The 16,554-nt window shown below is 35.5% G+C and overlaps 1 protein-coding gene across 1 annotated transcript in view; it reads right to left on the bottom strand.

Moving 5' to 3' along the window:
• The window catches only part of pde7a (phosphodiesterase 7A), a 45,124-nt gene extending 30,240 nt beyond the window's left edge, over positions 1-14,884 (bottom strand). The window contains exon 1 of the mRNA XM_073830571.1: positions 13,683-14,884. Within this exon, the coding sequence (XP_073686672.1) occupies positions 13,683-13,820 (138 nt within the window). The 5' untranslated portion in view covers positions 13,821-14,884. The remainder of the gene's footprint in view (positions 1-13,682) is intronic.
• Between the last annotated feature and the right edge of the window lie 1,670 nt (positions 14,885-16,554).

Raw genomic sequence — 16,554 nt, 5'->3', positions numbered from 1 at the left:
ATAATATTTATGAATATTTTATATACTTATATTCTATAATAATTGTATTTACCTCTATTAGAATGCAAACTTGCAAAACAATAAGTAACAGGCCATGAAATAAAAATTAAATAATATTCTGCGCAGATTTATTGTCGCATTAATTGAATTACCTGTAATGGTTAAAATTAACAAATCATAACTTTAACAAATGTTCATAGTTTAATGCGAAACAGTTCATAAGTGCACATTATTGAAAAGATGATCTCACAATTTTTCATCACAACAAACTCCAAAATAATTTTTTTGGGGGGTGTATTTTTTAACCCCTTGCCTCCAAATAATAAATAAATAAATAATTTTTGTGCAATAATACTAGCATGCTCTAACTCTAAAATATTTTTTTGGGTGTACCTTTCAACCCCTTCCCTCCAAAAAATGTAAAAAAAAAAAAAAAAAAAAAAAAAAGTTCACTTTGACTTCAATGAAATACTGCAATTTTCAACAACATGAATTAAATCTATTGTTAAGCACAAGCCAAAAGCGTGTGTTTTCAGGTTTTAAGCGTGGCTTGGAACAGGTGTAACACAAGCTCCCTCTCTCAGACCAAAGTTGGCCTCTCTCAGCAGTGACATCACCACATCTATCTGCGGAGAAGCATTTCCATAAATAGCAGAACGGCAAGTTGGATGAGCCGAACCCCCGCAAACCACAGTCACAGAAAACAGACTTTTCTCGCAACTCAAAGACACTAACGGCCCCGTTTCGCAGAAGCGAGACACTTTCAAACCTGCCGATAGAAGACGGTATGGAACGAGCGCCACAATCAAATATCATTCCTATCACAGCCCGGGAAAACCCCACAACCTCTCTGCTTTGAATGTTTTCTCCCAGTACTTACTGGCACTCATGTAAATGTGAGATCAATGGCATGGGAGTTGGGTCACATGTCCAATAAACAGCACAGCTGACGATGTGCGTATTTGCATTCGAGAGCAAAAAGCCTAACAGCTGAGAGAGGGGGCCATCGCAGCTGTGGATTCCTGAGTCAAACACAGGAAGTGTAATGATGGAGAGCATGACGCGGTCCTCATGAGGCTCCTGTTCCTGACCCCGTGCTCTTGGCTCTCAGGGCCGGGTCCAAACAAAAAACCCTGACAGCACGTCACGAGGGGAGTCAGGGGCTTTATTTCGTTCAATGTAATACAGTCTGTTCAGACAGAAAAAAACAATACAATGTTTCTGAGTGATCTGTTTGATACTAGTCCAAGGTCTGCCAACACAAAGTCTAATGAAAGTTGTTACAGATCAGGGTTTGGACCAAAAAACTGAATCTGCTCTTATCAGCAGTACATTTACAACCTTGCCGTCTGAGATGCTTTTTGGGTGGCCAGCTTGCGGATCTCATAGGGTGAATATTCACCTTTTTCATCAGAAAATGAGAAGCAAAAGCCTATTTTTTTAAGGATTAGTAGACTTTAGGTTTTTAAGTTTATGTTTTACATTCTCAATGATTCTCTTTACTGAAAAACAGCACAATATTTGCAGCTGATATATATTTATTTATAAATATATTAAACATATGATTTATACTTTAATATCTACATTAATGTGTAATTCTGCAGAATTGTTACATTTAATTTCTTACATAAAAAAAGTTAATTTATAAGGCCCTATAAAAGCTTTTTAATGTTTTACGTTTTATATTTACCAAAGTCTATTCCATTTTAATGATTTCTTTAAATATTAATAATCAAAAGCATCTCTGATTATCAAATACTGTGTTTTGGATTTACATTTTAAGGCCCTATAAATGTTTTATTTTTTTCTCAAATTCAGTTTTATATTTTTACCAAATTCTGTTATCCATTAATCATCTGGATTCCATTTTAAATTGTAATCTTCAAAAGCATCTCTAATTAATTGATTTCATAAAAAAAAAAATATAATGTATTATTTATTTATTTTATTTAACATATAGTGCGTTGTGTATTTACATTTTAAGGCCCTATGAATGTTTAATTTTTTTCTCAAAAATTCAAATTTCTTTAATTCAGTTTTATATTTTTACCAAATTCTGTTGTCCATTAATCATCTGGATTCATCTCTAATTAATTGATTTTATAAAAAAATATATATAATGTATTATGGTTATTTATTTATTTATTTATAAGAAATACTGTGTATTTACATTTTTCTGCTAAATACATTCTGGTAAATATTCCTTATAAAAATGTTTTAATAATAATCTTATTAGTAGAAGTAGTACTATTATTACATTAAGTAATATTCTGTCACGTTTTCTTCAAGTTTTTTCTCATATTCATTTTTTTTTAATTCTGTTGTCCATTAATTTTCTGGATTCCATTTGAATGATTTCATTAAATATTAATAATCAAAAGCGTCTCTAATTATTTGAGTTTATTAAAAATATATAATGTATTATGATTTTATTTATTTATTTATAAGAATTACTGTGTTGTGTATTAAATTTTTTCTGGTAAATATTCCTGAAAAAAATTAATGTTTTAATAATCATTTTATTAGTAGAAGTAGTACTATCATTACATTAAATAATATTCTGTCACATTTTTAGACAGCGGACGCTGGAAACTGAAAACGTCATACACGATTCAGTATGTGTTGTAAACGAAACTGCGAGTCTGCATCATTCCTTCACACAGATACGGAGAACATGCAGGATTCATATTTAAATAGTGTTTTTGCAGTTTAATATTTACAGACACTAGTCCATATTGCATTTTGACCAAGTGTACTGACCTACTTTTTGTTCATTAATCCAAAATTTGCCAAATTCCATGACATTCTCATGTATTACAGTAAATTTTGCAATTTTACATTTTTCGCATCATTAAAATCATAGGGCCCAAAAGATGGTGCAAAATCTACCGTGGCCTTGCATAAAACCCTCTTCATGTTTTGACCATAAAGTGTAAAAAGTCTACTTATTATGGAATAAATATTTCTTCACTGATATAGGTTTGAAAAAAAAAATCAGGGTGTTTTATTTTATATTGATCCAACTTGACTGACATTGAAATGCTACACAGTCCAGCACAATAAGGTCATCTCAGGTCGGGTGTGCCACAGGGTCGCAGGGTTCTTTTCTTCGAGCACGTAACTGTTTCTTTTTTTTTTTTTTTTTTTGAAAGCGATAACGGCCAGTTTATAGTCAAGCTCTAACTTATTTCTTCCTCTTGTCTAATTGCAGGCGAGAAAAAAAAAAGGGAGTGGGTTCATGACAGAACAAGCAAACAAAAGAGGAAGCCAGACAGATTCCCATTAAACCTTATCCGACGTCATGCTTCTAAACTCACTCAGATTAAAGGAACAGGCCTCGGAGAGGGCTCATAAATTCAAAGCGTCCTCATGAGTTATAGCACCATGCTGTGAGATGCTGGATAACGGTAGTGCACATTCCTGTAAGTGCCAAGCCATAAACGCTGTTTTTACTGCGCAGGTTATAGAGTCGGTCAGGTCGCAATATAAACTAACTTATTAGTTAAGTACACCTCCGCTCTCTTTTCTTTCTTTATGTGGTTCCAAACCTGTATGACTTTTTGTGCATACAATGAAAGTCAATGGGGTCCAAAGATGTTTTGGACACAATGACATTTATTGTATAGAAACTTTATTTAAGATACCTTCTTGTGTTCAACTTATTTGTTAAGCACACCTGCACTATATTACATGTTTTCATGTTATTGCAAATCTGTATGACTTTCTGCTTAAAACTGTTTTTTTATGTCCATACAATGATAGTCAATGGAGTCCAAAGTCATTTTGGTCCCACTGACATTTACTGCACAGACAAAAACAGCTGAAACATTATTCAAGATATCTTCTTATGTGCAACTTCTTAGTTAAGCACCCCTGCACTATATTCAATTTCTTCATGTTGTTCCAAACCTGCATGATTTTTTTCAAAAGAAACTTCTTTTGTCCATAAAATGGAAGTCAGTGGGGTCCAGAGTGGTTCTGGACTCATTGACTTTCATAGTATAGACAAAAACACCTTGAAGGTATCTTCTTGTGTGCAACTTATTAGTTAAGCATACCTGCACATGTTGTTCCAAAGCTCTATGACTTTCTTCACAAAAAAAAGTTTTTTGTCTATACAATGAAAGTCAATGGGGTCCAAAATTGTTTTGGACACAATGACATTCACTGTACTGACAAAAACATCTGAAACATTCTTTAAAATATTTTCTTGTGTGCAACTTATTAGTTAAGTACACCTGCACTATATTCAATTTCTTCGTGTTGTTCCAAACCTGTATTACGTTCTTCACAAAAATTGTATTTGTCCAAACAATGCAAGTCAATGGGGTCCAATGATATTGATTGTATAGACAAAAACAGCAGACTTAAGTTACTAGTTAAGTGCAACTGCACTATATTCGATTCAATTTCTCCAAGTTGTTCCAAAACTGTATGACTTTATGGATAAAAAAAGTTTTTGTGCATACACTGGAAGTCAATGGGGTCCAAAGCTGTTTTGGACCCAATGACATTAATTGTATAGACAAAAACACTCAAAACATTCTTTAAGATATCTTGTGTATAACTTACACCTGCACTGTATTCAATTTCTTCACGTTGTTCTAAACCTGTATACCTTTCTTTTTAAAAAAGTTTTTTTTGCCCATACAATGGAAGTCAATGGGGTCCAAAGTTGTTTTGTTCTTAAAAGTTCTCTCATAGTTGTTGTGAAAAATACCTTCTTTCATGTTCTGCTAAAGAATTTTTTTTTTTTGTAGTTTGGAACAACATGAAGGTGAGTAAACGATGACATTTTTGCATGAACTATTAAGCAATACCAGTAAACTGTGCCAAACCTGCGGTCCCTCCAACAGTTAACTACTCAACACGTTGTGTAACAGAACTCGGGGTTCTCAATGGCAGATCCGGTAGCCCTACTGCTAGACGGCAGCACAATTTGCTGATGGCCATTTTGTGGTGTAACAAGGATTAATGTGACAGGAAGTGAATCAGTGTTATATTGTGACATGACATTCAACGGTCACTGCGTTGAGCCAACAATGGAGTCTACAAACCAAACAGAGCTCAACGCAAGGGATCGTCGTTTTTGCAGAAATGCCACTCACATATCCACCCAAACTAAATATTATTTTGCTTATATATTAACCAACTAATAGCAACCTCAATATACACAGCCAGTCAAAAGTTGTTTATGTTTTTTTAAAACAAAAACGCAAAAGCAGTAATATTGTGGATTACTTTTACTATTTAAAATAACTGATTTCTATTTGAATATATTTTAAAAAGTGATTTATTTTTGTGATCAAAGCTAAATTCAGCGTCATTACTCCAGTCTTCATTCTAATATGCCAATTTGCTATATAGCAGCAGTATTATTATCATCAATACTTAAAACAGTTGAGTACATTTTTTCAGGATTCTTTGATGAATAGAAAAATCCGAAGATCAGGGTTTGTCTGAAATAAAAAAAAAAATTGTAACATTACTCACTATTCCATTCAAAAACTTTTTTTGTGTGAAAGAAAATTAAGCAAGGAAGCCTTAAGTTGATCAAAAGTGATGATAAAGACATTTATAATGTCTACTAAATGTTTTTGATCATGTGGCTGGAGTAACAATGCTAGAAATTCAGCTTTGGATTCACAGGAATAAATTACATTTTAAAATATATTCAAATAGAAATCAGATATTTTAAATAGTAAAAATATTTCTAATTTTTCCTGTTTTTGCTGTACTCTGGATCAAATAAATGCAGGCTTACGGAGCAGAAGAATCTTACCGTTCAAAAACTTTTGACTGGTAGTGTATGTAATCCCCAACAAGCATTATACAATTTTGGAGTAATGAGTAATATCAAGATTAAGAATTACATAAGAAAAGTACAATGAGTTTAATGCCACCCAAACATCCACCCAAACGAAATATCTCAGAGGCCCATATGTAAGGGAAATGACATCAGGATGGTGCAAGAAAAGCTTTCAAGTGAGATACTGAACGCCTGTCAACAAGGGTGGAGATTTGCGTCATTTCCAAACGAACACAATACTTCAACACACAAGATCCGCCATCCTGATGTGCCATTCAACCCGCATCTTTAAAAACCCATTGACCCGAACAGCAAAAAAAAAAAACTAACTATAAACACAGAGCGAATGCAAACGCAACCGAAAGTTAATGCTGAATGTGAAAGCAGCCTCGGCAGTGCAAGGGTTACTCACACATTTACACACACCAGCAGCAAGTTGTGAAATACTGAAAACCGAACAGCTCCCTCCACATTCTTACCACATCCTGAAACTACGTCAGTCTAACAACACGGCACAAAAAAAACCTTATCGCATGAATGAGATAAACAAACTCCTTCAAAAAAAAAACTCCTCCTCGCCCTGTCTGCACCACCAAACACGGCTGATATGACCTCCAACAAATGCAATTCAACCAAGCATGTCGGCCTTCCAGCCACACACAAACACGCAAACGCACACAGAATGATGTGATATACCTTTGGCTCTCCACTTGCAAACTAGATGCCAACGGTGTCAGCGAGAGCCCACAGATATGGCGGACACACCAGAGGACCGCAATGCTTCACATGCCGCTCGGGAACGGGCTGCTCTGCCTAAATGGCAAAAACATGCTGTCGAGCTGCTGATAAGTCATTGACGCAGTAAAGTAATGCAGCACATGAATAAGTGTGTGAATCACGAGTGCAGGCACATCAGAAACACAGCAACTGTCTTAACCTGCTAGAAAGCACGTCATGCTATTGAGATTCTTGCATGTTGCAATTACTAAACACAATATATTTGTTCCCTGGATTTTTTCTAAGTCAAGTGGGTTTGGGCCGCATGTATGTGTAACGCTGTTAATACACGAAGCCTGTGAGTGATATCGCAACACCCTCGGCTTTTGGGAAGCCGTTCGTCGGTTTACAAAAAGCATGTTTGAGAAAAACAAGTGTGGGAGAAGTTGAGAGGGGAAAAAGAGTGAAGAGAAGAATGACGATAGAGAGCGAGAGATCCTGGCCATCTGTGATGTTGGCTGCGGCCCAAACCACTGCCCCCAGAGTCCAGGCACATGCTTAACTACCTCCCTTTGCAATGGTAGCCTAACAAACACAGCAGCGAGGGGCACCTACACACACACACACAGAGAGAGAGATGAGCGTTGCAACAGTCACTTATGTTTTATAACTGCATGAACACAAAAATTCAGTGTTTACAAAAAGATAATTGCCCTGGATCTACGAGCCTGCGAAGTGTGCGTATAACCGTCTAAAATGCTACTGCTCCAACTCGGAGGCGCTGTTTGTGACATACAGCAATCTGTTGAATGCTGTGCTTTATGGCTGATGCATTGAGATGGTAAAACACTTTCGCTTACTGCCAACTGTGCAGAAACCATTCTTAATTTTAGTAAAGCAGAAAACTGTTGATCATCGTTATTCTGTTTAAATGGCACGATATAGGAAACTGCTTTCAATCTTTTTTTTAGTCCATGTCTGTTGTCTCTGAATGCATTCATATGATGGTATTCCCTGTAAATTGAACTTCTAGCAGATATAAATATTTAAAAGAATAATTAAGTTTTACGCCTGTCAAAAGTTTTTGAACAGTAAGATTTAAGTCTCTTCTGCTCACCAAGCCTGCATTTACAATATTTGATCCAAAGTACAGCAAAAACAGTGACATTTTGAAATATTTTCACTATTTAAAATAACTTTTTGAATACATTATAAAATGTAATTTATTCCGGTGACTTAAGTCTTCAGAGTCACATGATCCAATAGAAATCTTTTATGCTGATTTGCTCTTCAAGAAACGTTTATTATTACTACTATTATTATTATTATTATTATTATTATCAATATTTAAAACGGTTAAGTAAATGTTTTCAGGATTATCTGATGAATATAAAGATAAAAATATCAGCATTTATCTGAAATAAAAAGCTTTTGTAATATATAATATACCATTCAAAAGCTTACAGTCAGTATATTTAAATTATATTTATTACAAACTATATATATATATATATATATATATATATATATATATATATATATATATATTTTTTTTTTTTTTTTATTATACAAATTAATAATTTTATTTAGCAAGAATACTTTAAATTGATGATAAAGACTGTTACAAAAGAAATGTTAGAATGTTACAAAAGATTTCTAATTCAGATAAATGCAATAAATGTTCTTCTGAACTTTCTATTCATCAAAGAAACCTGAAAAAAAGGACTCAGCTGTTCTCAAAATAATAATAATAATTGTGTTTTGAGCAGAAAATCTGAATATTAGAATGATTTCTGAAGAATCATGTGACTGGAGTAATGATGTTAAAAATTCAGCTTTAAAATTACAGGAATAAATTACATTTTAAAATATATATAAAAAATAGAAAACATTTTTTTTTAAATGTACTGCTATTGCTGTACTTCAAGGCTTGGTGAGCAGAAGTAAATGTTTTATTACTGTAGTTGTTTGGATAAAATATTAATACTAACACTACATATATTTCAATGTATATTTTGTGTAAACAAATACATGATTTGCAATGTTAATATTAATATTTATTATTTCTATTATTATGATTTGCATAAAATGTACACTATTAATAATAACGAAAAAAATTCTAATAATAAAAAAAATGTAAATATTATAGTAAACTGCATTAGTGGTATTATTATAAATGTTAATATCATCATAGCAAATGCTATCACTGTACACAACTTAAAAGTAATAATATATTAAACATACTTTAAATATGTACATGATGCCATTTACAATAATATTATCATTTATTATTATTACAGCAATATATGACTACTGATAGTAGTAGTAGTAGTGACTACTGATAATAAATATTTATTATACATATAAACTAGAATTCTAACACTTTCTTTAGCTTGCACAGTTCATGAATGTGATGTTTCTAAAGCCTACATCAACACAGGGAAGAAGACTGAGCTTGTCAAGCAATTTAACAAGGTCTAGAATGATTGTAGACTGGAAATGATAGCCTTAACTTGGTGGAAAGCAAGGATACATGTACAAATCTAAAGCCATTCTTTACACTTTTTTATTGTTCTAAGCAGCTTCACTGCAAACAGGCTGGTGAATGTGACCAGTTTATTCGTCACTACAGAAATCCCGAATGCGCGCCCCTTCCGTACGGAGGGAGCACAAAGGCCTGGACTTGTCAAGGGCCAAGAGCCGCTCCGGGTCTATCCCACATTCCACCCACGGATGAAATTCCAGCGAAAATCCAGGCAGAGCTTTGGTGGGTTTCAGAGCGAGCTCTCTGGGAGGCACTTAGTCAGGCATTGTGTTTTTAGAGAAGGCGGTTGTAGCTGCTGGGCTTTCATGCATGCAGCACAACAGACAGAGATAAGGGACAAATGCTTTTTGCACAAAGCTTGCCAAAGCAATGCCATTAAGAGAGGCAAATAGGTCTCGATGCATTCTGGGTCAAACCCCCAATGGACCTCAAAATTGTATTAAAAACCAGGGGAAACAATTATTCCGCTGGCAGAACACCTGTTAGCATGGAGAGCGAGTCGGGAAAATCTATGATACAATGCTAATGCGCTTATTGTTGTTCTTTATAACAACTCCAGTCATTCAGCAATCACTCGTTTGACTAGAAAAGCAGTAGCCAAATGCATTTGCATATGATTGACTCAAGAGATGCTGATAGCATCTGGTAGACTCAGACAACCAGGGGCAGTTGAGGCAATACACTGGACAGAAGGGTTATCTAATCTAACTCCCAATACAAGCGGTTGCTTGGTGACATGACCCTTATTATTGACTGACTACATCTTAAATTCTGGGCCTCCGAGCCCTGCGGGGCTTCTTTCACTGGCTAAGCATGTTATCTCTCACTCGGCGAGCTTGCTGCAAGACTAGTGAATTTATCATGTACTTTATCAAGTACAGTGAGTGACAATCCTTTGACCTGGAGATATGCCTTATCTCTCATTAAAGACTCAGTACAGGCCGATGATAGATTACAGTTCATGTTAAAAGCGTATGCACCACCTTTATACCCGATATCTAGCACGTGATAGCATTATATTACTCAATGCACAAGCAACCGTTTTACTGCTTCATGGCTTTTTATTTATTTTATAAAGCATGCAACACTTTATATCCGTCTCAACGCGGTTGAAAGATATGCATTGCTACTTAACCCTTTATAGCTACTGTATCGTATATGCATTTCTAAAGCCTTTAAATTGTGATCAAAACTGTTGCACAAACATCCACTACATTTTCTACTACATTTTCTTAGCCTAACCTGGATGCATGGCCATGTTGGCTATACTCAGATTTAAACAACTGCATGGATTGCACGGTTAATGTACTTCTGAATACGTTGTTCTGCTAATTTATGCTGTTTAAACCACGGAAAACCGTGTGGAAGCTGCTAAATCATGTAGTATTTTGACAAACTATAGTTTATAGGTGGTAAACATGGGTACAAGCAGTATTAATTAAGATATTAGCCTAATATTTCATCTACCTGACTGGAAATGATGAGAACAATTCCAAATATTGACAAGATTCTGGAAATCCTGATTCAGTTGGCCAACCACAAACGCCTTTTGTTCCTCATAAGTTTTTTGCACTCTTCTCCTTAATTTGTTATAACTTTTGGCCAGAGGTGTAAAAAGTACTCAAAAATTTTACTCAAGTGAAAGTACAGATACTCAGTGAAAATTTTACTCAATTAAAAGTACAAGTATCTGGCCAAAAACATACTTGAGTACAAGTAAAAAAGTACAACTTTTAAATTATACTCAAGTATTGAAAAAGTAAAAGTACTTTTTTTTTTCTGACAGACATACAGAAGTATGGTTAAAGGGAGAGAATGAAACAAAATGCAATGGCACAGGTCAAACACGTATATATCTAGTGGAACAACAACAATTAAAATGAAGCAAAAATACAAGAAAAGGAACTAAAAGGAAACTCCATCCTTTCCACCCTCATGCCATCCCATATGACTTTAATTTATCAGACGAACACAAACTAAGTGTTTTAGAAAGGTCATCTTTTAACACAAGTGTATGGGACATCCAAAAACGACACTTCAAAAACTATACACAAAGTGAAAATGACAGTAATTTATGCAACCCCTGTTAATGAATCAGGGTCTTCTTAAGTGAAACAAAGAAGAATACAAATACTAATATTTTAATCTTGACCACCGTGTTCACTTTGTGTGGTTTCTGAAGTGGTCCTGTCTCCTTGCATTATATTCACTAAAAATCTTTGCCTGTGTTCCTCTAAAGAAAGAAAGTCATAAACATCTGGGATGACAGAGGTTCAGTAAATAGTGAGAGAAATTTTATTTTTAGGTAAACTATCCCTTTGAAGAGCAAGATGTGAGGCTAGAAAAATATTTCAGACAGAATACAAAAATGTGTTTTTCTCAGCAAATACTGATAAATAATTATTTGCAGCTAATTAGATTAATTAATGAGCAAATAATGTAGTTATTAAGATTAAAAAAAAAAATTAATTCCTACTCAATGTGTCATATAAGGACATATTGTAAATGCAACCTATCCACTATCTGGTTAGAACATGACTAAACATGAATTACAATATTTGTAATTTAACATATGATGTTTATTTAAATACTTTTTTTTGGAGATTTGTAACATTTATAAAAAAAATATAAAAAAATCCCACAAAAATATTAATTGTATTTAAATTCTTATCACTGATTTCATTTGCACTCAATGTTGTGCATTCAGCTAATATGTTACACAGCTAATGGCTCTATAAAAATAATGAACAAATAATGAATAAACGTTTTTGGGGGGAAATGCAATTTTGCTACGTCAATATGTTTCCTCAGATATGATGGTGAGGTTTTAAAGCCAGCCATTTATCTGATAGAAGTCATAACTAAAGTAGCAATGTGTGTGCTTGATGCATGAAAACACTGATCATTGATTGTCACGTCAGGCATGCACGTTTGAGCTTCCGTTTACCATATTTAATGTGCATAAGATACAATAAAAATGTAATGTACTTTTCAACATGAAATAAAATTGTAAGGAGTAAAAAGTACTGTTTTTTCTTCAGAAATGTAATCAAGTAAAAGTACAAGTAGTCAGTTTGATTTGTACTTGAGTAAAGTACAAATCCCCCAAAATAATACTTAAGTACAGTAATCAAGTAAAATTACTCAAGTATTTTACACCTCTGCTTTTGGCAGTCTATAGTACTCCCCAAATGTTTCCCCCGGTTTGACCGATTAGTACAGCCCAAAACATGACATTAATTGACATTTTCAGCAGCAATAATCAACAAAATATGCATGTTTCATTCGGTTCAAAGGCACTGTTTACGTTCAGTGAAGCCAAAATGGCCTATTGATGACGCATTGTGCAAACACTAGTAGTTTTAGTCATGAAACTACTGACAGCTGATATTTATATGCATTATATGCAAGCAGTCAGCTATACGGTTATAAAATTGTCATTTAAATACATTACAAGCTACGAATATTCTATATTTGTGTCTATATAAATTGCATATTTTGCTCAGTTTGGTTCTCTGAGGTATTTTTCTTCCTCACAAAGTGATACAAAACACACACATACACAAACTTGTTAACCAAAGGTTCAATAAACGGTTTCATTAAAAAAACACACTTTTCTGACTATTATTTCACATGTCAGGCTTCACAGGGGTTAAAAGCACCATATGAATCACTCAAAAACACCTCAAATCTCCCCAATGGACAGCGAGTAACAAGTTGCAAGAGGGCTGTCCAAGAGAATCCCCAACAAATTCAAACATTGTGTGTAGGTGTGTGTGTGTGTGTGTGTGTGTGTGTGTGTGTGTGTGTGTGTGTGTGTGTGTGTGTGTGAGGGGGAGAGTGACACGCTTTCAGCCTGAAAAGACTGTCAGCATGTGGCCCAAAGGGACAACAAAACATATTTTGTGTTGCCAACACCGCAGTATGACAGCGACAACAGACAATTAGGGAAAATAACGCTGTCTCTTGTCAAGCCCTGACACTTGGGGACTTCTGAGTAAATAAATCAAGACCCTGTACAAGCACAAGAATAATTGAGCATGGAAGAGAAACTGGGCCTCGTCTCAAAACCTTGCGAGCTGCCTACCTAGTAGGGATGAGAACCGAGAATCGGTTCGGTTGCTAAAACAGTCTGAATCTGCATCACGAAACATATCCGAGTCCCTAGAGAATGACTCTTACGATCCGGTTCTTTTTAGTGAATGTATGAATCAGTCTGAATGGCTGCTGAATTAACCAGATTCGCTATTTAGTTTCGTTATGCTCTACTTAAGGCATCTGAGACTTGTGGTTCATATGATACACAATATTATTATTGTGGTGGTCAATAAAATAATTAATGTGTTATCAATCATTAGAAAGTCATTTGATAACAGAGCAATAAAGGCAACGTGAATTACATTTTCATTCCTCCAGATATTTCTTTAAAATCTGCGCTAATAAAGCAGAACTGTTCAATTCACATTTTTGAGCATCATTTGCGCGTTCCGAACATTCGAATAGTTCGGATGCTCCGAAATGATTCGAACCAGCGTTCGAAACGCGCGTCTGATTCTCTAGGTAGGCAGCTCGCTAGGTTTTGACACACAGCCAGAATGTTTTGTTCTTTACCTGTGACAGCTGCCTCGGGTCGGGGGCTCCGAATAAAGAGGAACTGGAGCTGAAACTAATGGCTCCCCTCCGGCTGAGAACATGCTTGGGAACCGGCCTGTCTAGAGGCAAAACCGGTAACTGATAACATAATTCCATTGAATAATATCAACGCTATGGATCCGGATCAAAAATAATTCAAACCCGCCGAAAAGAAAGTAGTAAAACAATCAAAGGAATCAAAAGAAGGCGGAGAGGAGAACTTGCATGGAACTTGAGCGCTGTTTGCAACTCTCAAAAAGCACGGGAATCCCCTCTTCTTTAAATTGCAAATAAAAAAAATATCAGTTTAAATGCTCAAGAGGCGAAGTGCTTCATTTTGTTCGGATCGATCTGGTTCTCACGCACACCGCCGTCATTATTGATATGGTCCATATTTCCCCACGCGCGTGTCTCGTGCTCCATTTCACTCGATTTTTATTCATCAGGCTCGTTTTTTCTTCCTTTCTTCTCGCTTTTCCCATGCACAGACCCACGGCCTGCAGGACGACGAGGCCTCTCCTCTATCTTTTTAGTATCTTTAGAAAAAAAGTGCTTCCTCATTTTTTAAACTCCGTCCAGTCGTGAATCATCATCATCGTGCAAATGGCTCCGCAGTCTCGTCTCCCAAATTAAAACAAAAGGCATGACCACTTCAAACCCCGATGCCGATGCTTGGAGGAGAAAACGGAGAGATCCTGCGAATATCTGAATAAATGTACGTGAACTTGTATGCGTTTAACGACGGATTTCATTCAGGCTCTGCGCTGCATGGACATTTATTCTCCCCCTCTCATTTTTTTCTCAATGCAGACACAGATAGCACCCGTAATTCAGCACACACTCAATGCAGCACTGTATATTAACCAGAAGAAAGTGGCCTTGGAGGAATAAAAACACGCCCCGCGACCACGCCGTGCGTGTGTTGGCACATGCTGTCAAAAAGAAAACGCAAAACGGGAAAGAAATTACGCTGATTACATACGACAGTCTCAGTTAGTCCTGAACATTGCAAGCTGTTTCCGAACATGCACCACCTGCGAAAGAGATGGGGTTGTACTGAAAGCGTTCGCAAAACATCCTCGTCTTTCTCAGCCAATAGGGGCGCTACAGTACATGCACCGCCTGTTCCCATTGGACCGTACCGTATAGCCAATTTGAAACGGCGAATCTCATTGGCGCTGCTTTCAAGACTGATTTATGCACTCGTTCACTGACTGTACGGACCTCAACAAGGGTATTCCACTACAACGGGGTTTGCCCTGCAGCCGGTCTACATCATTGCCAGTGATTACCTTTTCTCGGTATGACTCATCCAGTTATTCGTGAGCAATGAGCCACTGTTAACTTCTCTCAATAATAAAACCCATGAGTAAATGTGTTTTTTTTCTTTTTTGAAGAACATTTCACTCTTAGTTGTTCTTTCCCATTTTAAGGACCCTGCTGAAAAACACATCTTAAGTTGCTTTCATAGCCTGATCAACGACTGTCCAGACCAACCGACTGCAGTTTGCCTAGAACTCTTCTAAAACCATGCTGAGAGATACTAAACACCAAACCATCACATGCTGGTTTATTCTCTGTAGGCCTATGTAATGCCAGATATATGTGATTTACATTTACATATTTAGCAGATGCCTTCATACAAGAGACTTAGAAAAGAGGAACAGAGAGCCAACAATGTTCGTAATATATCAGGTTTATGAGACAGCTAGATCAGGAAGCAAGCAAAGAAGAGCAATGCTCCTCTAATATGTGACCCTGGACGACAAAACCAGTCATGAGGGTTAATTTTTTTGCAATTGAGATTTATACATCATCTGAAACCTGAATAAATAAGTTTTTCATTTATGTTTGGGTGGTTAGGATAGGACAATATTTGAAAATCTGAAATCTGAGGGTGCAAAAAAAACTAAATATTGAGAAAATCGCTTTTAAAGTTGTCCAAAGTTCTTACCGATGTATATTATTAAGTTTTGATATATTTACAGTAGGAAATTTACTAAATATCTTCATGGAACATGGAACCTGATATCCTAATGATTTTTGCCATAAAAAAGAAAAACTGATCATTTTGACCCATATAATGTATTGTTGGCTATTGCTACAAATATACCAATGCTACTTAAGACTGATTTTGTGGTCCAGAGTCACATATATTACACATTAACCAATTTCTTTCTTCCAGTTTTGCCATTAGAGTGTTTGTTTGCTTAAGACATATGTGTACCGCAGAGAACTTTGTAAGTTTAAACAATAAGCATGTTGTCAGGCATTACCAGATAATTGCATGACAACACATAGTCAATAGCAGTCTCTAAGTATCACGTTGTGTGCTAAGGTACAATTTGCATGGAAACGCACTTTACAAAGTCATAATCATGAACTAAGGCTTAAGGTCTGTTATAGTTTCAACAAAAATATTAATGTTCAGTAATATACGCTTAGGTTTACTAACCAAAATTCAACCTCGAAGTAATTGTGTGAGCCAAATAGCATAGCAAATAGCACTCTTAAAAAATAAACATTATTTATTAGCATCAGTGGTTCCATAACTAACCTTTAAAAAGATAGTTAACCCAAAAATTAACAGTCTGTTATTAATTACTCACCCTCATGTTGTTCAGAACCTGAAAGAACGTCGTTTATCTTCGGAAAACACAAATTAAGATATTTTTGATGAAATCTGAGCACTTTCTGACAAGAGTTGCCAAGTCCATGGTTTTTCCAACTGACATTGTTGCCGTGGGTTGTTTTTAATGGCCACGTGTTGAAGTGACCCCAAAAACGTGATATTTATCCCCTGGAATGTGATTTTACCAGGGGAACCCCACCTAAAAACATGTATTTTACC

This window comes from Garra rufa, chromosome 24 (genome assembly GCF_049309525.1).
Source record: "Garra rufa chromosome 24, GarRuf1.0, whole genome shotgun sequence".
Classification (NCBI taxonomy): domain Eukaryota; kingdom Metazoa; phylum Chordata; class Actinopteri; order Cypriniformes; family Cyprinidae; genus Garra; species Garra rufa.
Note: the sequence above shows the minus strand (reverse complement) of the source record. Positions and strands in the feature narration are given on the sequence as shown.